The following is a 22195-nucleotide window of genomic DNA, read 5'->3' as shown; positions in this document are numbered from 1 at the left end:
ATTTACTTACCTGTTATCCCGGTCTGGTGTGACATGACTGGTTTGGGTTTCCGCCTGACCGTCGCTTACCTCACCACCTTCATGCCACTACCACACTCCACCACCAACACAGAAAATGGGTAAACTTTTTTTCCCCTTAATATGAAGTAAAAGTTTTCTTATAATTAAAGTTAATGTGGCTACCAAAATAAGATAGATCTTATCGCATGTTGTACCTTCATTGGAGAATGGATAGTGGAAGATATATGGTGAAAAAGGTGGGGAAAGGAAATGCAAAGGGAAATGATGGGAGGTGAACAATGACAAACTGTCAAAAGTTGTGCTGAGTCTTGTCGAGTACACCGTTATCATTGATACGTTAGAGGATTTTTAATTAGTTATATACTCTTATAGTGAAACTAGATAGCCAGATATGGCCACTTTGCTACTGTAGTAACGCATTGGGATTTTGTATAGCCGGTAAGCCGGAATCGTAACACAATATGATTTTGGATTTGGATCCATTTCGCAAAATATCTATACAGTGAATACATCTGTAACTATAAGAATTTTGCAATATATATTCACACTTATAAATCATTCTGTTAATTAGGAAGGAACCAGTCTAGCTGATATCATAAAATGCGTTTTTATTCTATTTTAAGCTTTCTCGCTCACACACCTTCATGATGTAGTGTTTAGCGTTACTGACCATGAGTCAGCATGGTCCCATCCGGAGTCGGGTCCGCATTGGATTAAATCATGAGAGCAGTGGTTGTCCCACACTCATCCAAGGTGTTCATCTCACACTCAAGACTAGCCAAGAAATGGGTACCTGGCTAGGGATGGTGTATGAGTGTGTGAACACGCACATTTAAGATATGGTGAACATACTAGGCATCAAAGTGTGACTCTCCCCATACTACAGAAATAGTAATCACATGGATTCTCATGGAGCCATGGTCTTGGGAAGACTAATTCTCAGACTGTGTACAGGAAAAATATCAACGGACACTCTAGGATGTCAGGAATTGATACACCAACATTACTAGATCAACCTCACGGATAATTGCGTGAAAGCTGAAAAAGTCATCCACATAACGTATAGAAAATTATGTACTGTTTCTGTTTATGTGGTAATAAAATTTAAAAGGAGTAAACGAGACTCGAAGAGTGAAACCACAAAGAATTTAGCAATCTCTAAAGGTAATATAGACTGGAAGGGAAATGGAGTTCAGTAGCCAGGAACCAGGGTATTGTGGTGGAAGATTCCGTGGAATTTACAGAGCAGGAATAGATACATGGTTGCCTCTAGCCTCAAATAAAGAGGAACTTAAAAAGTGTGAGTGGTTTAATAATGCCAAAAAGCGAATTAACTCGACGCACTAGCCAGCCAACATTTGTAATGTATAAAAGACTCTGGGCTACCATACAGCATTCCCCACATACAATACTTGCTTCACAATCCTTCTTACTCTCTGCTGCCATGTATACATTGTATTTGGCATAGTTGCTGTGACATTAAAGTATCATCTTTCTACTTTGCTTTCAAAAATTTTGCTTAATTATTGTTTGTAAAGAGTACAATTATTTTTGTTTGATGCACACAGTACTTACAAGATTTTGCCAAAAGGCAGAATGGTTAGTGTCCCGTGTTCTGTGCTGGAAAAAGTAGGTTTACAAAGAACAAAGACTTGTGAGTTATGGAATGTCAAAAGGTGTTGGATATGTAGAGATTGGATATCTGTTAGCTTTAATGCCTTCGACATATGTGTAGGTACAGGAGAGAGAAGAGACAACAACCTGAATAAAAAAAAGTAAAACAGCCAATTAAGGGTTGGCTCACCTTACAGACGTCACTATTCGGGAGTACAGAATTAGTTTAGCCGTCATTTCGATGTCTAACTTGTTTTCTTACCCAGTTATATATATATATATATATATATATATATATATATATATATATATATATATATATATAAAATGAGGACCTAATTTCTTGAGGGAAAATGAGTACTGGGGGAAGGTACAGAAACACGGATACCATAACTTCCTACACAGATAAAGAGTATGAAGCTACTAGAAAAGTAGCCAGTACTGGACCAGGAATGGGAAGAAACATAAGGCTGGGGTACGTACCGTGTTGCTGCTACAGAAAGGCGAGGTGGTCTCCTCCCCTAATTGAAAATGCAGGTGGGCTGAGGTGTATCCGAGGTCCTATGGTGCTGCTGTTACTAATGATGCTGTCCCATAGAGCACCTGAAGGCAGAAGGGCATGCTGTAGCCGTATGGTACTGCTGCTGAAGGAGCCCCTCCCGTTAGTGGCTGGAGATCATAACCCAAGAGCTGAGGTGTAAACACTCCATAGGCATTAACAAGCCAGATGTGTGCTGTTTTATGGTCAACGGACTGCGTACGATACTTCCCATGTTTCTCTACACTATTTGGAGGTACATACGTACGGTTGTACCCTCTCATTCATGGAAGGTCGGGACTTATCATCCTCCCAACCCCAAACTAGGCTTTCGTACCCGAAATAATTTAAGTTAAATCGGATTCAGGGACCTCGGATACTGTCGGACAATGGGGCATTCCTAATCTCTCATTGATACGCCTTTAACAAGCTGAGATTCCACAATTCCACTGATGACTGGAAATATATGTTGGATATATGGCCAGCATCCTCAACGAGGTCGTCAAACTTAACATTTATATCATTGTTCATCTTAAACACTCCTTGCATTTTGTCCACAAACATACAATCTCTCCTTGTCACACGTAATAAAACTTAACTTTACATATATCAATTTTCGTAACTCTAGATGTTCCTTAACGCAAAATGGTAGGAACAATAGATGAAAGTTGTAAGTTGGAATGTTAGGCAGAATCATTAGGTATATATGTAGTAGGGAGAAATATCATGTGGGAGCATTAGAAAATATTAAGATGGAACACTTGGTAAACACAGCAGGTAGAGGTTATCGGTAGGAACTAAGGTTGGAGCCTCTGGAAACATTGCTCTAGAGTTGCCTTCTGGAGATGGCATGTTAAGGCTGAGATTCTAAAGGATAAGAGGCGGCACTGGAGTTCACTTGTTATGATGACTTTTACCATGGTCATTCCTTTGAGGGAAATCCTGGAAGGAACGGGGTGTCAGAGATATAGCACAACCTACATCACCTTTCTAGTTTGGTGTTCACAAAAGGACAACAAAAATTAATAAGAAAATGACCTGACCCAACTAAAGTTGACAGAAGGGTGAAAAGTGTGCACAGGATAAGAGTGAACTGGAGTGACGGTATTCAGGGGCGAAACTAGGGCATATGAAACATCTTACAAGTATCAAAGAAAATCCAGTGAAAATTGGTATTGAATGAAGAGCCTATTCGTTACATGAAGAAAATGAAAATTAAGACTACCTACGTTGCGCCTGCATGAACTAAGGTTGTAAATCCCAACAATGACCTCTCTCTGCATGTTCTCAGGAATGGGAAGGAATTTGAATGCTGTGCCCGGTGTTTGGTATATCCATCTAGGTACTTGAAACGGTGGGGAGATTCAGAACTGAGCAGAGGCAGAGCTTTATGCAGTTAGATGTCTTGCACTGTTGAAAGTGGGAAGGTTACGAACGTCTTCATGGCAATGTTGGTCTCATAAAGTTGGAGAGGGGAGGGTAGATATGTTTGTGCAGTGGCAATTTACTGTTTGATGCAGCAGTTTGTTGCATCGGCGCGACCTATAACTGTAGTACAGAAGGTAAATGGAACATGTAGGACCCTGTGTAGGATAAGCATGGAAAATTGGTAAAAGGATAAGTGATAAGCAACCACGTCAGCGGGAATGTCAAGATGTGAAGGCTTCAGGTGGTCAGCGAAATAATATTGGCTGTATGTGACATGTGGGTACAGTCTTAGAATCATCTTGATCATCTGAAGGTTTTCACGATTTTTTTCTTGGTAATTATAACTTGATTATAACGCTTTTAATGACTTTAGCAATCGATGGGCCTAAGCCCCAATAGATAAATTGAAAAAAAAAAAAATGGCTTGCAGATTCCAAGGGACCTACATCGGTGTGAAGAGGTGTCAAGCTTAGCAAGTATAGCATGTAACTTCTCGTAAGGGAAGGGGCCTGGCAAAGCAGCTGGCAGTGCTGGAGAAAGGTACTATAATGGAGCTGTATGTCTGCTCTTCTACTGAGGAGCTGCATCTTCCATCTTGCTGTATAAGAATGTAGGACGAGATGGAGTCTGCCAACCTTAGCTTCAGGATTCTGGTGTGGCATGATTGCAGGCCTGAGTTGCTGGTGATACCTTTCAGTCACATAAACGTAGGATGCTGAATGGCAGGTTGTAAAGTAGACACTTAGCACTAAGGAACTGTAGTAGGACCTTCCAAATGGTTAACACAAATATGTTACCTTGGTTTGTGAGTATTAGGAAGTACACAGAACCCAGAGATCCAGGTAAGGAGAAAGGCACTGGTGATTTATTTAACAGACATAAATAGCACTGTGGCTGAGAGATTGACTTGAGGAGGCAGAAGTGATATTGTGACAGTGATTGTGTCAGCGTCGCGTCGCCTCGCCGCAGTGTATCGAGACAGACTTCCCCAGAACTTTTAAAGGGGAAGTAAATGTTTATAGTTGTGTTAATGGAGTGATAGTTTTCATGCATGGTGTTTTTGACAAGAAAATAGTGAAGTTGGAAAAAAATGTAGCTTAGACATTGAAGCTTATTGACACAGTGGTGAAACTGATGAGAACTGCTATTGACGTTTGTGTGAATAAATTGTACATTTCCTTTCCATAGCCAGAGGTTGAACCATTATGTGACATTCATTTTTTTTCATTCATTTCAAGCTAAAAGTTTGTTTTCTAAATTGTTTCTTACATTTTTCATATGTATATATATGTATGTGTGTGTGTGTGTGTGTGTATGTGCATATGTGTGTGTGTGTGTGTGTGTGTGTATATGTATATATATATGTATATTATCCCTGGGGATAGGGGTGAAAGAATACTTCCCACGTATTCCTCGCGTGTCGTAGAAAGCGACTAGAGGGGACGGGAGCGGGGGGCCGGAAATCCTCCCCTCCTTGTATTAACTTTCTAAAATGGGAAACAGAAGAAGGAGTCACGCGGGGAGTGATCATCCTCCTCGAAGGCTCAGAGTGGGGTGCCTAAATGTGTGTGGATGTAACCAAGATGTGAAAAAAGGAGAGATAGGTAGTATGTTTGAGGAAAGGAACCTGGATGTTTTGGCTCTGAGTGAAACGAAGCTCAAGGGTAAAGGGGAAGAGTGGTTTGGAAATGTCTGGGGAGTGAAGTCAGGGGTTAGTGAGAGGACAAGAGCAAGGGAAGGAGTAGCAATACTCCTGAAACAGGAGTTGTGGGAGTATGTGATAGAATGTAAGAAAGTAAATTCTCGATTAATATGGGTAAAATTGAAAGTTGATGGAGAGAGGTGGGTGATTATTGGTGCATATGCACCTGGGCATGAGAAGAAAGATCATGAGAGGCAAGTGTTTTGGGAGCAGCTAAATGAGTGTGTTAGCGGTTTTGATGCACGAGACCGGGTTATAGTGATGGGTGATTTGAATGCAAAGGTGAGTAATGTGGCAGTTGAGGGAATAATTGGTATGCATGGGGTGTTCAGTGTTGTAAATGGAAATGGTGAAGAGCTTGTAGATTTATGTGCTGAAAAAGGACTGATGATTGGGAATACCTGGTTTAAAAAGCGAGATATACATAAGTATACTTATGTAAGTAGGAGAGATGGCCAGAGAGCGTTATTGGATTACGTGTTAATTGACAGGCGTGCGAAAGAGAGACTTTTGGATGTTAATGTGCTGAGAGGTGCAACTGGAGGGATGTCTGATCATTATCTTGTGGAGGCTAAGGTGAAGATTAGTATGGGTTTTCAGAAAAGAGGAGTGAATGTTGGGGTGAAGAAGGTGGTGAGAGTAAGTGAGCTTGGGAAGGAGACCTGTGTGGGGAAGTACCTTGAGAGACTGTGTACAGAATGGAAAAAGGTGAGAACAATGGAAGTAAGGGGAGTGGGGGAGGAATGGGATGTATTTAGGGAATCAGTGATGGATTGCGCAAAAGATGCTTGTGGCATGAGAAGAGTGGGAGGTGGGCTGTTTAGAAAGGGTAGTGAGTGGTGGGATGAAGAAGTAAGAGTATTAGTGAAAGAGAAGAGAGAGGCATTTGGACGATTTTTGCAGGGAAAAAATGCAATTGAGTGGGAGAAGTATAAAAGAAAGAGACAGGAGGTCAAGAGAAAGGTGCAAGAGGTGAAAAAAAGGGCAAATGAGAGTTGGGGTGAGAGACTATCAGTAAATTTTAGGGAAAATAAAGAGATGTTCTGGAAGGAGGTAAATAGGGTGCGTAAGACAAGGGAGCAAATGGGAACTTCAGTGAAGGGCGTAAATGGGGAGGTGATAACAAGTAGCGGTGATGTGAGAAGGAGATGGAATGAGTATTTTGAAGGTTTGTTGAATGTGTCTGATGACAGAGTGGCAGATATAGGGTGTTTTGGTCGAGGTGGTGTGCAAAGTGAGAGGGTTAGGGAAAATGATTTGGTAAACAGAGAAGAGGTAGTAAAAGCTTTGCGGAAGATGAAAGCCGGCAAGGCAGCAGGTTTGGATGGTATTGCAGTGGAATTTATTAAGAAAGGGGGTGACTGTATTGTTGACTGGTTGGTAAGGTTATTTAATGTATGTATGACTCATGGTGAGGTGCCTGAGGATTGGCGGAATGCGTGCATAGTGCCATTGTACAAAGGCAAAGGGGATAAGAGTGAGTGCTCAAATTACAGAGGTATAAGTTTGTTGAGTATTCCTGGTAAATTATATGGGAGGGTATTGATTGAGAGGGTGAAGGCATGTACAGAGCATCAGATTGGGGAAGAGCAGTGCGGTTTCAGAAGTGGTAGAGGATGTGTGGATCAGGTGTTTGCTTTGAAGAATGTATGTGAGAAATACTTAGAAAAGCAAATGGATTTGTATGTAGCATTTATGGATCTGGAGAAGGCATATGATAGAGTTGATAGAGATGCTCTGTGGAAGGTATTAAGAATATATGGTGTGGGAGGCAAGTTGTTAGAAGCAGTGAAAAGTTTTTATCGAGGATGTAAGGCATGTGTACGTGTAGGAAGAGAGGAAAGTGATTGGTTCTCAGTGAATGTAGGTTTGCGGCAGGGGTGTGTGATGTCTCCATGGTTGTTTAATTTGTTTATGGATGGGGTTGTAAGGGAGGTAAATGCAAGAGTCCTGGAAAGAGGGGCAAGTATGAAGTCTGTTGGGGATGAGAGAGCTTGGGAAGTGAGTCAGTTGTTGTTCGCTGATGATACAGCGCTGGTGGCTGATTCATGTGAGAAACTGCAGAAGCTGGTGACTGAGTTTGGTAAAGTGTGTGGAAGAAGAAAGTTGAGAGTAAATGTGAATAAGAGCAAGGTTATTAGGTACAGTAGGGGTGAGGGTCAAGTCAATTGGGAGGTGAGTTTGAATGGAGAAAAACTGGAGGAAGTGAAGTGTTTTAGATATCTGGGAGTGGATCTGTCAGCGGATGGAACCATGGAAGCGGAAGTGGATCATAGGGTGGGGGAGGGGGCGAAAATTTTGGGAGCCTTGAAAAATGTGTGGAAGTCGAGAACACTATCTCGGAAAGCAAAAATGGGTATGTTTGAGGGAATAGTGGTTCCAACAATGTTGTATGGTTGCGAGGCGTGGGCTATGGATAGAGATGTGCGCAGGAGGATGGATGTGCTGGAAATGAGATGTTTGAGGACAATGTGTGGTGTGAGGTGGTTTGATCGAGTAAGTAACGTAAGGGTAAGAGAGATGTGTGGAAATAAAAAGAGCGTGGTTGAGAGAGCAGAAGAGGGTGTTTTGAAATGGTTTGGGCACATGGAGAGAATGAGTGAGGAGAGATTGACCAAGAGGATATATGTGTCGGAGGTGGAGGGAACGAGGAGAAGAGGGAGACCAAATTGGAGGTGGAAAGATGGAGTGAAAAAGATTTTGTGTGATCGGGGCCTGAACATGCAGGAGGGTGAAAGGAGGGCAAGAAATAGAGTGAAGTGGAGTCATGTGGTATACAGGGGTTGACGTGCTGTCAGTGGATTGAAGCAAGGCATGTGAAGCGTCTGGGGTAAACCATGGAAAGCTGTGTAGGTATGTATATTTGCGTGTGTGGACGTGTGTATGTACATGTGTATGGGGGGGGGGGTTGGGCCATTTCTTTCGTCTGTTTCCTTGCGCTACCTCGCAAACGCGGGAGACAGCGACAAAGTATAAAAAAAAAAAAAAAAAAAAAAAATAGCACCGGTACAGCTTCAGACCACATGGAAAAACATACAATGTATGACAGGAAATAGCAATTACCATGCTTCAGGGGAAGGGATCTAAACATATTCATGTGCACCTTAGCAAACCTGCAGGAATGAAAGGGGAAACCATTTACTTACCTCATCTTTATCATATGTACTAAGTATATAGAACATGTCTTCACAGGAGTTTGGAACCCACTTGAATATATAATACATGCTCTGACTTTTGAGTAGTGAATTTATAATTTTAAAATATTTTTGATCATTTGATTTTCAATGAATATCATTGCTAAAGCTGCTTATCTATTATTCATCAAAGTATTGCACAAAAGTTCCAAAATTTTCCTCAATATTGAAAATAACTTTTCTTTTACAGTTGTCAAGGGTATTATTAGAATCTTTATAACCTTTCCAGTATCAGAGAATCTATCAATATCAATGATGCCTCTTCCCTTCAAGAACTCCCTCAAAAGGGGTAGCCACAGCAAGTTTCCATGTCTGGTGAACTATTAGTGCTGTTTCTATGCCTTTAGTGCCTCATTCTTAACAATCCACTGGCAGTGGGCAGCTCTAGCACAGTGTATCCAGAGACTCCTTCCTGCCTCATGTTCCAACCTACAACTTCTACCCAATGCTCCTGCTTAATGTTCCTCCCTACTTATGCCTAATGTTTCTACATAATGTTCCTTTCTACTTCTTTTGTCTATTGCTCTATTATTCTTTCAAAAGGCATAGTACTCTGCAGAAAATTCTGCTGTTAAGAAGAATGACTGTTATTTGTGACATGGAGAGATTATATGTTTGTGGAGAGAATGCCAGCAGTCCACATATGGGGGAGGCACAAAGAAAAAGACATCTGCATGGGTCAGAGGAGTGCAACTTGACAACCACCGAGATGCGGCCTCACTACACAGCCATCACCAATGCTCCCAATACTCAGGCTGATCTTACTGGTAATATACCTCCCTGGTAGGTGGCTGCCTTCCAACTACTACTTACCAGTTAGGGGAATTTTAACAGTAAGTAGTTAAGTAAGGCACTTAAATTCATGAGATTTTCTGTGTAGTGTTGAAGACACTTAGTTCAGTTTGGCATATGACAAAATTGACAGCCTAGTAATTGTGCGAGATAAAACAAGGCAGTTAGGTTAGACTACTGGTGCATTAGGGGGAACATGTACTTTCTTTTAGGGGCATTGGAGTCAAACATATAAACAAAAGGTATGAAAGAGTTTATCAAGCTTTAATTACACGTCATGTCACTTAATTTGGGCAGCAACTGAACGGCTATCCTACAAGTTGGGACTTGAGTTGCTTCAAACTTTGTTTCAGATTTGGTTCAAGTCATCCCTCACCAGAATTACATATGTATAACCATGTTAACATAATGATGTTTAATGCCTTTGTTAAAGTTCTTGTGCAGTGCAATGTTGTATATTTATTATTCATTTTGCTTTGTCGCTGTCTCCCGCGTTAGCGAGGTCGCGCAAGGAAACAGACGAAAGAATGGCCCAACCCAGCCACATATACATGTATATACATACACGTCCACACACGCAAATATACATACCTATACATCTCAATGTACACATATATACACACACAGACATATACATATATACACATGTACTTAATGTGTATATTTGTATATGTCTGTGTGTATATATATGTGTCCATTGAGATGTAAGGTGATAAAATTCTTTCTATACTTTTTCATCCAATTTTTAATTTATTTTTGCAACTAGAAATTATGATATATGCAAAAATTGTCATTTTTGTTTGTGAGACCTTTTATAAAAATATCTCCATCACAAATCAGTTCAGGGTTTTCCATACACATTTTTTCCCCTCCATTTAGTGTGAAAAGCATCACTATTTTTTTCTCAATATTTTTACAAAACCTTGTTCTCTTTAACATGCATTTTAAAGAAATAAAAAAGTTATGATAAAATGCATATGAAAGGATTTCCATCTCTTAAAAAAACATGGAATCGTAGAAGTGGAAGTAAATCATGAGGTGGGTGAGGGGAAAAGGTTCTAGGAGTGGTGAAGAATGAGTGGAAAGAGAGGTTGTTATTAGGGATGGCAAAAATGGGTAGTAGTGGGTAGGTGGCCACAGACCAGGGAGGTACATTACTTGTACTATCCACACGGGTATTGGGAGGGTCAGTGATGGCTGTGGAGTGAGCCAGCACTTCATTCGTTGCCAGATTGCACTCCTTTGAACCAGGTAACTGTCCTTTGTCTCACCCATAAGTGGACTGCTGGCATTCTGACCACAAACATACAATCTCTCCTTGTCACACATAATACTTAACTCACTCAACTCATTCTTCCTAATTCCTAGATTTTTCTGAGGTGAGCGCTATGCACTAGCCCTGCCTTTTGGCAAAACGGTAGGAGCAATAAACAGAAGCAGTATGTAGGAACATTAAATAGGAGCATTAGGCAGTAGTAGTAGGTGTGGACATTAGCTGGGAGTATTAGGTAGTAGTAGTAGGTTGAAACATTTCGCAGACATTAGGTTTGATCAAGTATGTAATGAAAGGGCAAGACAGATATGTGGTAATAAAACTATTATGGTTGAGAGAGCTGAAGAGGATGTGTTGAAATGGTTTGGACATATGAAAAGTATGAGTAAGAAAAGGTTGGCAAAGACGATATATGTGTCAGAAGTGGAGGGAACAAGGCGAATGGGTAGACCAAACCTAGACATGGTCTGTTTTCTCTAAATGTAATACTTTCCAGACAAATCATTATCATTTTTAATGCATTTTCGAAAGCATTTTATCTCTACATGCTGTGTGGTCAATTCACATTGAAAAACCACATTCAATACAGCCAATTGATGACACCCTTTTGGCCAAAAATGTTTCATTAACCATCCAAGATGGCTGTGCGATGTAGTCAATGGCCAGTTGCTGCTTTAGATCCCTCATGAGAAGATGGGGATTTCTACTTAAGAAAGAAGTAAAAGCAATGATGTAGGGTCCAAGCCATTCAAACCATACTACATTTAGGATGGGTGTATCCTATTAGGAGCAACTGTTGCAGGTAGGGTGATGCAAGAGGGTTAAATTTATAAAGTATATAGGAGGAGAGAAAGATAAAAGGAGAAAGAGAATTCCACAGCTCAGCTGGTCAGAGGAAGATGGAGGTTATCGTAATGGTCAGTTCTCGAATGTCCAGTCTCCACACACAAATTTCACAATGCAGCAGCCATGGATCCAAACCTAGGGGTAAAGGACATATACAGATGGCTCACAAAGGCCGTGGCCAAAATGATAACCTGTACAATAGAGAGTGCAGTAATATTGTGGCGTACAGAAAGGGGTGAATGAAGAAGGGTGCTGCTGGGAGAATGAATGAGATGGAAGACTTTTTATTCTACTCTCCTTGATAAAGAGATGGAGGAAAAAACCACCTCAAGTTTGTGAGCAGTACTACATTAGTGGGGTGAATGAAACCATTATAGAGATGAAATACCTGCTCATAAGAAAATTAATTAAGGCACATGCACAACACCAACTTTTGGAAAGTAGAATTTGATATTGATTATGGGAATTTCCTTGGTGGACAGAACATGGTTGTGCCCACCACTTTTGTGTTACTGTAAGGTTTTTCTTTGCTGGGGTTATTTTACAAAATCATTATTGTACTACATGTGAGGAATCTACATTTACACTCAGCCAGTCCTGAGTGTAACTGTATTCACTTATATCTTGTTCACAAATAATCAAAACATATTCAGCCCTCAGTTCTTGTCGCCTACCATGCTTTTTTGATAATTTTTGCTTTAGGATTAGCTTAATGTTCCTGTAAGATTTTTCAGTTAAAGCAATCTTTCTTAAATAAAAGGAACTGACGCACAAGGTATGTCAATATTTCCATAAACTCAGGACTGGCTGAGTCATATTTGGTGGCACCCTCCATTCTTCTAAGCAGTTTGTGTGTCTTTATCAATTATCAGTCACTTTCTTTCTCAGTTTATTTACTTAATGTTTTTTATTAAAATTTCACAATAATCCTTTCCATTCTGAGAATGTGGAACTAAACCACCTACAAAGCATCCAATTACCAATATGAAAAAATAAGGAAAGAAAACCTACACTTTCACAGCCAATAGCACACTACAATTTTGCCATTCTGCAAGGTTGTGGCTGGGAATTCCTGTTCCTGAAAATTGTTTTACAAAAAATGTACATATACCTTTGATCTGTTGAATATAAATGGGAACAGTCAAGATGTGGAAATAATATCAAATAAATCAAATACACAAGTAATTCGGTGAAACTAATACTGTAGATAAGAACATGAAACAAAAGGAACAGAATTACAAAGATTATAGCTAACATGGACTATTATTATATTTCTTGTTCTTCTTAATAAGACACAATTATTGTACAAATGAATGAGATTACAGAACATCTTTCTGTTAAACTCCACTCATGATGCTGTTACAAATTTAGGCATTTTTTCATTTTCTTGTCCAAATATTTTCATTCTATTATTCCCCATCACAGTCTTAACGCTCAAGTTAAAATACCATTTATTCAGCGTACAGTACACATTGTATATTGTATTGAACAATCAGTGGTTTCTAAACAATTTACGTCAAATTTGAGCCCTAAATCAAACATTTTGTTTTTTTCTTACTTTATACATGTGCACTGGTTTTAGAGTTTTAAGCATGTCTTTTGTTGAGCCTAAAATTTTCAGTGTACTTTTACACGTATGTAAATGGTATCTATAATTATCAACTCAATTCCCATGCACATGGGGTAGGTCAAGTGCATACAGGTATTACAGACATGCATCCTTTGTGTAATTCAATTTTGCACAACTGGGTCACTAACCTGTTACAAAGGATGGCACATGGTAGGAGTGCAAATTCCCTGGGACAGACCATAGTTACTCTATGGGAACATTATGAAGGTAGTAAAAATATACTACTTTGTAAACAGTCTAAAAAAGAACATGGAAATCATTCATTTAAACTGTCACTGGTATCACAAGTAGTGGCAAGTTTAGCTTATATTTGGTGTATCAGCTGACTCAAATACCTGGGCTGTGCTACCTACCAGAGTATCTCTCATAAATGTGATGACATCATTTTTAATAAAGGATCTTAAAGGAAGGCTGTTTTCTTGCCAGACATATGGACTTACACCTACAAACCCATAATGTTCAGTCTCTATTGTAGGAATAGAGTGAATTGGAAGGATGTGGTATACCGGGGTCAATGTTCTGTAAATGGACTGAACCAGGGCATGTGAAACATCTGGGGTAAACCATGGAAAGGTCTGTGGGGCCTAGATGTGGATAGGGAACTGTGGTTTCAGTGCATTACACATGACAGCTAGAGACTGAGTGTGAACGAAAGTGGACGTTTCTGTCTGTTTTCCTGGCGCTACCTTGCTAAAACAATGGTAGCGATGCTGTTTCCTGTGGGGTGGGGTAGCACCGAGAACGGATGAAGGCAAGCAAGTATGAATATGTATGTATATGTGCTTGTATGGGCGTGTGTGTGTGCGTATATTTTTTCATACTATTCACTATTTCCCGCGTTAGTGAGGTAGCGTTAAGAACAGAAGACTGAGCCTTTGAGGGAATATCCTCACTTGGCCCCCTTCTCTGTTCCTTCTTTTGGAAAATTAAAAACGAGAGGGGAGGATTTCCAGCCTGCCGCTCCCTTCCCTTTTAGTCACCTTCTATGACATGCAGGGAATACGTGGGAAGTATTTTTTCTCCCCTATCCTCAGGGATAATATATATATATTATTACTATTATTATTTTGCTTTATCGCTGTCTCCCACGTTTGCGAGGTAGTGCAAGGAAACAGACAAAAGAAATGGCCCAACCCACCCCCATACACATGTATATACATACACGTCCACACATGCAAATATACATACCTATACATCTCATGGTACACATATATATACACACACAGACATATACATATATACACATGTACATAATTCATACTGTCTGCCCTTATTTATTCCCATCGCCACCTCCCCACACATGGAATAACATCCCCCTCCCCCCTCATGTGTGCAAGGTAGCGCTAGGAAAAGACAACAAAGGCCCCATTCGTTCACACTTAGTCTCTAGCTGTCATGTAATAATGCCCGAAACCACAGCTCCCTTTCCACATCCAGGCCCCACAGAACTTTCCATGGTTTACGCCAGACGCTTCACATGCCTTGATTCAATCCATTGACAGCACGTCGACCCCGGTATACCACATCGATCCAATTCACTCTATTCCTTGCCCGCCTTTCACCCTCCTGCATGTTCAGTCCCCGATCACTCAAAATCTTTTTCACTCCATCTTTCCACCTCCAATTTGGTCTCCCACTTCTCGTTCCCTCCACCTCCGACACATATATCCTCTTGGTCAATCTTTCCTCACTCATTCTCTCCATGTGCCCAAACCATTTCAAAACACCCTCTTCTGCTCTCTCAACCACGCTCTTTTTATTTCCACACATCTCTCTTACCCTTACATTACTTACTCGATCAAACCACCTCACACCGCATAATGTCCTCAAACATCTCATTTCCAGCACATCCATCCTCCTGTGCACAACTCTATCCATAGCCCACGCCTCGCAACCATACAACACTGTTGGAACCACTATTCCTTCAAACATAGCCATTTTTGCTTTCCGAGATAATGTTCTCGACTTCCAAACATTCATCAAGGCACCCAGGACTTTCACCCCCTCCCCCACCCTATGATTCACTTCTGCTTCCATGGTTCCATCCGCTGCCAGATCCATTCCCAGATATTTAAAACACTTTACCTGCTCCAGTTTTTCTCCATTCAAACTTACCTCCCAATTGACTTGACCCTCAACCCTGCTGTACCTAATAACCTTGCTCTTATTCACATTTACTCTTAACTTTCTTCTTTCACACACTTTACCAAACTCAGCCACCAGCTTCTGCAGTTTCTCACATGAATCAGCCACCAGCGCTGTATCATCAGCGAACAACAACTGACACACTTCCCAAGCTCTCTCATCCCCAACAGACTGCATACTTGCCCCTCTTTCCAAAACTCTTGCATTTACCTCCCTAACAACCCCATCCATAAACAAATTAAACAACCATGGAGACATCACACACCCCTGCCGCAAACCTACATTCACTGAGAACCAATCACTTTCCACTCTTCCTACACGTACACATGCCTTACATCCTCGATAAAAACTTTTCACTGTTTCTAACAACTTGCCTCCCACACCATATACTCATAGTACCTTCCACAGAGCATCTCTATCAACTCTACCATATCCCTTCTCCAGATCCATAAATGCTACATACAAATCCATTTGCTTTTCTAAGTATTTCTCATACATTCTTCAAAACAAACACCTGATCCACACATCCTCTACCACTTCTGAAACCACACTGCTCTTCCCCAATCTGATGCTCTGTACATGCCTTCACCCTCTCAATCAATACCCTCCCATATAATTTACCAGGAATACTCAACAAACTTATACCTCTGTAATTTGAGCACTCACCCTTATCCCCTTTGCCATTGTACAATGGCACTATGCAAGCATTCCGCCAATCCTCAGGCACCTCACCATGAATCATACATACATTAAATAACCTTACCAACCAGTCAACAATACAGTCACCCCCTTTTTTAACAAATTCCACTGCAATACCATCCAAACCTGCTGCCTTGCCAGCTTTCATCTTCCGTAAAGCTTTTACTACCTCTTCTCTGTTTACCAAATCATTTTCCCTAACCATCTCACTTTGCACACCACCTTGACCAAAACACCCTATATCTGCCACTCTATCATCAAACACATTCAACAAACCTTCAAAATACTCACTCCATTTCCTTCTCACATCACCACTACTTGTTATCACCTCCCCATTAGCCCCCTTCGCTGAAGTTCCCATTTGCTCCCTTGTCTTACGCACTTTATTTACCTCCTTCCAGAACATCTTTTTATTCTCCATAAAATTTAATGATACTCTCTCACCCCAACTCTCATTTGCCCTCTTTTTCACCTCTTGCACCTTTCTCTTGACCTCCTGCCTCTTTCTTTTATACATCTCCCACTCATTTGCCTTTTTTCCCTGCAAAATTCATCCAAATGCCTCTCTGTTCTCTTTGACTAATAATCTTACTTCTTCATCTCACCACTCACTACCCTTTCTAATCAACCCACCTCCCACGCTTCTCATGCCACAAGCATCTTTTGCGCAAGCCATCACTGCTTCCCTAAACACATCCCATTCCTCCCCCACTCCCCTTACCTCCTTTGTTCTCACCTTTTTCCATTCTGTACTGAGTCTCTCCTGGTACTTCCTCACACAAGTCTCCTTCCCAAGCTCACTTACTCTCACCACCCTCTTCACCCCAACATTCTCTCTTCTTTTCTGAAAACCCATACAAATCTTCACCTTCACCTCCAGAAGATAATGATCAGACATCCCTCCAGTTGCACCTCTCAGCACATTAACATCCAAAAGTCTCTCTTTCGTGCACCTGTCAATTAACACTTAATCCAATAACGCTCTCTGGCCATCTCTCCTACTTACATACGTAATGTAAGTAATGTAAGGGTGAGAGAGATGTGTGGAAATAAAAAGAGTATGGTTGAGAGAGCAGAAGAGGGTGTTTTGAAATGGTTTGGTCACATAGAGAGAATGAGTGAGGAAAGATTGACCAAGAGGATATATGTGTCGGGTGGAGGGAACGAGGAGAAGTGGGAGACCAAAGTGGAGGTGGAAAGATGGAGTGAAAAAGATTTTGAGTGATCAGGGCCTGAACATGCAGGAGGGTGAAAGGCGTGCAAGGAATAGAGTGAATTGGAACAATGTGGTATATCGGGGTCGACGTGCTGTCAATGGATTGAACCAGGGCATGTGAAGTGTCTGGGGTAAACCATGGAAAGTTCTGTGGGGCCTGGATGTGGAAAGGGAGCTGTGGTTTCGGTGCATTATTACATGACAGCTAGAGACTGAGTGTGAACGAATGGGGCCTTTGTTGTCTTTTCCTAGCGCTACCCTGCACACATAAGGGGGGAGGGGGTTGTTATTCCATGTGTGGGGAGGTGGCGATGGGAATGAATAAAGGCAGACAGTATGAATTATGTACATGTGTATATATGTATGTGTCTGTGGGTGTATATATATGTGTACATTGAGATGTATAGGTATGTATATTTGCGTGTGTGGACGTGTATGTATATACATGTGTATGGGGTTGGGTTGGGCCATTTCTTTCGTCTGTTTCCTTGCGCTACCTCGCAAATGTGGGAGACAGCGACAAAGCAAAATAATAAAAAAAAATATTTTCTTTTTCTTTCAAACTATTTGCCATTTCCCACGTTAGCTAGGTAGCATTAAGAACAGAGGACTGGGCCTTTGAGGGAATATCCTCACCTGGCCCCCTTCTCTGTTCCTTCTTTTGGAAAAAAAAAAAAAAAAAAAGAGAGAGGGGAGGATTTCCAGCCCCACGCTCCCTCCCCTTTTAGTCGCCTTCTACGACACGCAGGGAATACATGGGAAGTATTCTTTCTCCCCTATCCCCAGGGATAGAAAAAAAAAATTTGTTTATGGATGGGGTTGTTAGGGAGGTAAATGCAAGAGTCCTGGAAAGAGGGGCAAGTATGAAGTCTGTTGGGGATGAGAGAGCTTGGGAAGTGAGTCAGTTGTTGTTCGCTGATGATACAGCGCTGGTGGCTGATTCATGTGAGAAACTGCAGAAGCTGGTGACTGAGTTTGGTAAAGTGTGTGGAAGAAGAAAGTTAAGAGTAAATGTGAATAAGAGCAAGGTTATTAGGTACAGTAGGGTTGAGGGTCAAGTCAATTGGGAGGTGAGTTTGAATGGAGAAAAACTGGAGGAAGTGAAGTGTTTTAGATATCTGGGAGTGGATCTGTCAGCGGATGGAACCATGGAAGCGGAAGTGGATCATAGGGTGGGGGAGGGGGCGAAAATTTTGGGAGCCTTGAAAAAATGTGTGGAAGTCGAGAACATTATCTCGGAAAGCAAAAATGGGTATGTTTGAAGGAATAGTGGTTCCAACAATGTTGTATGGTTGCGAGGCGTGGGCTATGGATAGAGTTGTGCGCAGGAGGATGGATGTGCTGGAAATGAGATGTTTGAGGACAATGTGTGGTGTGAGGTGGTTTGATCGAGTAAGTAACGTAAGGGTAAGAGAGATGTGTGGAAATAAAAAGAGCGTGGTTGAGAGAGCAGAAGAGGGTGTTTTGAAATGGTTTGGGCACATGGAGAGAATGAGTGAGGAAAGATTGACCAAGAGGATATATGTGTCGGAGGTGGAGGGAACGAGGAGAAGAGGGAGACCAAATTGGAGGTGGAAAGATGGAGTGAAAAAGATTTTGTGTGATCGGGGCCTGAACATGCAGGAGGGTGCAAGGAGGGCAAGGAATAGAGTGAATTGGAGCGATGTGGTATACAGGGGTTGACGTGCTGTCAGTGGAGTGAATCAAGGCATGTGAAGCGTCTGGGGTAAACCATGGAAAGCTGTGTAGGTATGAATATTTGCGTGTGTGGACGTGTGTATGTACATGTGTATGGGGGGGGGGGTTGGGCCATTTCTTTCGTCTGTTTCCTTGCGCTACCTCGCAAACGCGGGAGACAGCGACAAAGTATAAAAAAAAAAAAAAAAAAATATATATATATATATATATATATATATATATATATATATATATATTCCCTGCGCGTCGTAGAAGGCGACTAAAAGGGGAGGGAGCGGGTGGCTGGAAATCCTCCCCTCTCGTTTTTTTTTAATTTTCCAAAAGAAGGAACAGAGAAGGGGGCCAGGTGAGGATTTTCCCTCTAAGGCCCAGTCCTCTGTTCTTAACGCTACCCTCGCAAATGCGGGAAATGGCAAATCGTATAAAAAATATATATATATATATATATATATATATATATATATATATATATATATATATATATATATATATATATATTATATATATATATATATATTTCTTTTCAAACTATTCGCCATTTCCCGCATTAGCGAGGTAGCGTTAAGAACAGAGAACTGGGCCTTTGAGGGAAATCCTCACCTGGCCCCCTTCTCTGTTCCTTCTTTTGGAAAAAAAAAAAAAGGAAACAGACGAAAGAAATGGCCCAACCCACCCCCATACACAATGTATATACATACACGTCCACACACGCAAATATACATACCTATACATCTCAATGTACACATATATATACACACACAGACACATACATATATACCCATGCACATAATTCACACTGTCTGCCTTTATTCATTCCCATTGCCACCTTGCCACACATGGAATACCATCCCCCTCCCCCCTCATGTGTGCAAGGTAGCACTAGGAAAAGACAACAAAGGCCCCATTCGTTCACACTCAGTCTCTAGCTGTCGTGCAATAATGCCCGAAACCACAGCTCCCTTTCCACATCCAGACCCCACACAACTTTCCATGGTTTACCCCAGATGCTTCACATGCCCTGATTCAATCCACTGACAGCACGTCAACCCCGGTATACCACATCGATCCAATTCACTCTATTTCTTGCCCTCCTTTCACCCTCCTGCATGTTCAGGCCCCGATCACACAAAATCTTTTTCACTCCATCTTTCCACCTCCAATTTGGTCTCCCACTTCTCGTTCCCTCCACCTCCGACACATATATCCTCTTGGTCAATCTTTCCTCACTCATTCTCTCCATGTGCCCAAACCATTTCAAAACACCCTCTTCTGCTCTCTCAACCACGCTCTTTTATTTCCACACATCTCTCTTACCCTTACATTACTTACTCGATCAAACCACCTCACACCGCATAATGTCCTCAAACATCTCATTTCCAGCACATCCATCCTCCTGTGCACAACTCTATCCATAGCCCACGCCTCGCAACCATACAACACTGTTGGAACCACTATTCCTTCAAACATAGCCATTTTTGCTTTCCGAGATAATGTTCTCGACTTCCAAACATTCATAAAGGGCACCCAGGACTTTCACCCCCTCCCCCACCCTATGATTCACTTCCGCTTCCATGGTTCCATCCGCTGCCAGATCCATTCCCAGATATTTAAAACACTTTACCTGCTCCAGTTTTTCTCCATTCAAACTTACCTCCCAATTGACTTGACCCTCAACCCTGCTGTACCTAATAACCTTGCTCTTATTCACATTTACTCTTAACTTTCTTCTTTCACACACTTTACCAAACTCAGCCACCAGCTTCTGCAGTTTCTCACATGAATCAGCCACCAGCGCTGTATCATCAGCGAACAACAACTGACACACTTCCCAAGCTCTCTCATCCCCAACAGACTGCATACTTGCCCCTCTTTCCAAAACTCTTGCATTCACCTCCCTAACAACCCCATCCATAAACAAATTAAACAACCATGGAGACATCACACACCCCTGCCGCAAACCTACATTCACTGAGAACCAATCACTTTCCACTCTTCCTACACGTACACATGCCTTACATCCTCGATAAAAACTTTTCACTGTTTCTAACAACTTGCCTCCCACACCATATACTCATAGTACCTTCCACAGAACATCTCTATCAACTCTACCATATCCCTTCTCCAGATCCATAAATGCTACATACAAATCCATTTGCTTTTCTAAGTATTTCTCATACATTCTTCAAAACAAACACCTGATCCACACATCCTCTACCACTTCTGAAACCACACTGCTCTTCCCCAATCTGATGCTCTGTACATGCCTTCACCCTCTCAATCAATACCCTCCCATATAATTTACCAGGAATACTCAACAAACTTATACCTCTGTAATTTGAGCACTCACCCTTATCCCCTTTGCCATTGTACAATGGCACTATGCAAGCATTCCGCCAATCCTCAGGCACCTCACCATGAATCATACATACATTAAATAACCTTACCAACCAGTCAACAATACAGTCACCCCCTTTTTTAACAAATTCCACTGCAATACCATCCAAACCTGCTGCCTTGCCAGCTTTCATCTTCCGTAAAGCTTTTACTACCTCTTCTCTGTTTACCAAATCATTTTCCCTAACCATCTCACTTTGCACACCACCTTGACCAAAACACCCTATATCTGCCACTCTATCATCAAACACATTCAACAAACCTTCAAAATACTCACTCCATTTCCTTCTCACATCACCACTACTTGTTATCACCTCCCCATTAGCCCCCTTCGCTGAAGTTCCCATTTGCTCCCTTGTCTTACGCACTTTATTTACCTCCTTCCAGAACATCTTTTTATTCTCCATAAAATTTAATGATACTCTCTCACCCCAACTCTCATTTGCCCTCTTTTTCACCTCTTGCACCTTTCTCTTGACCTCCTGCCTCTTTCTTTTATACATCTCCCACTCATTTGCCTTTTTTCCCTGCAAAATTCATCCAAATGCCTCTCTGTTCTCTTTGACTAATAATCTTACTTCTTCATCTCACCACTCACTACCCTTTCTAATCAACCCACCTCCCACGCTTCTCATGCCACAAGCATCTTTTGCGCAAGCCATCACTGCTTCCCTAAACACATCCCATTCCTCCCCCACTCCCCTTACCTCCTTTGTTCTCACCTTTTTCCATTCTGTACTGAGTCTCTCCTGGTACTTCCTCACACAAGTCTCCTTCCCAAGCTCACTTACTCTCACCACCCTCTTCACCCCAACATTCTCTCTTCTTTTCTGAAAACCCATACAAATCTTCACCTTCACCTCCAGAAGATAATGATCAGACATCCCTCCAGTTGCACCTCTCAGCACATTAACATCCAAAAGTCTCTCTTTCGTGCACCTGTCAATTAACACTTAATCCAATAACGCTCTCTGGCCATCTCTCCTACTTACATACGTAATGTAA

At 41.5% G+C, this 22195-nt stretch overlaps 2 protein-coding genes across 9 annotated transcripts in view; one reads left to right on the top strand and one right to left on the bottom strand.

The window, feature by feature from the left end:
* twf (twinfilin actin binding protein) overlaps window positions 1-141 on the bottom strand; it is a 55721-nt gene extending 55580 nt beyond the window's left edge. The window contains exon 1 of the mRNA XM_071687576.1: window positions 11-141. Coding sequence (XP_071543677.1) covers window positions 11-35 — 25 coding nt within the window. The 5' untranslated portion in view covers window positions 36-141. The remainder of the gene's footprint in view (window positions 1-10) is intronic.
* LOC139762555 (uncharacterized) overlaps window positions 1-22195 on the top strand; it is a 712972-nt gene that overhangs the window by 473933 nt on the left and 216844 nt on the right. The window lies entirely within an intron of this gene.

This window comes from Panulirus ornatus, chromosome 43 (assembly GCF_036320965.1).
Source record: "Panulirus ornatus isolate Po-2019 chromosome 43, ASM3632096v1, whole genome shotgun sequence".
Lineage (NCBI taxonomy): Eukaryota > Metazoa > Arthropoda > Malacostraca > Decapoda > Palinuridae > Panulirus > Panulirus ornatus.
The sequence above is the reverse complement of the archived record's forward strand: the minus strand, read 5'-3'. Positions and strand labels throughout refer to the sequence as shown.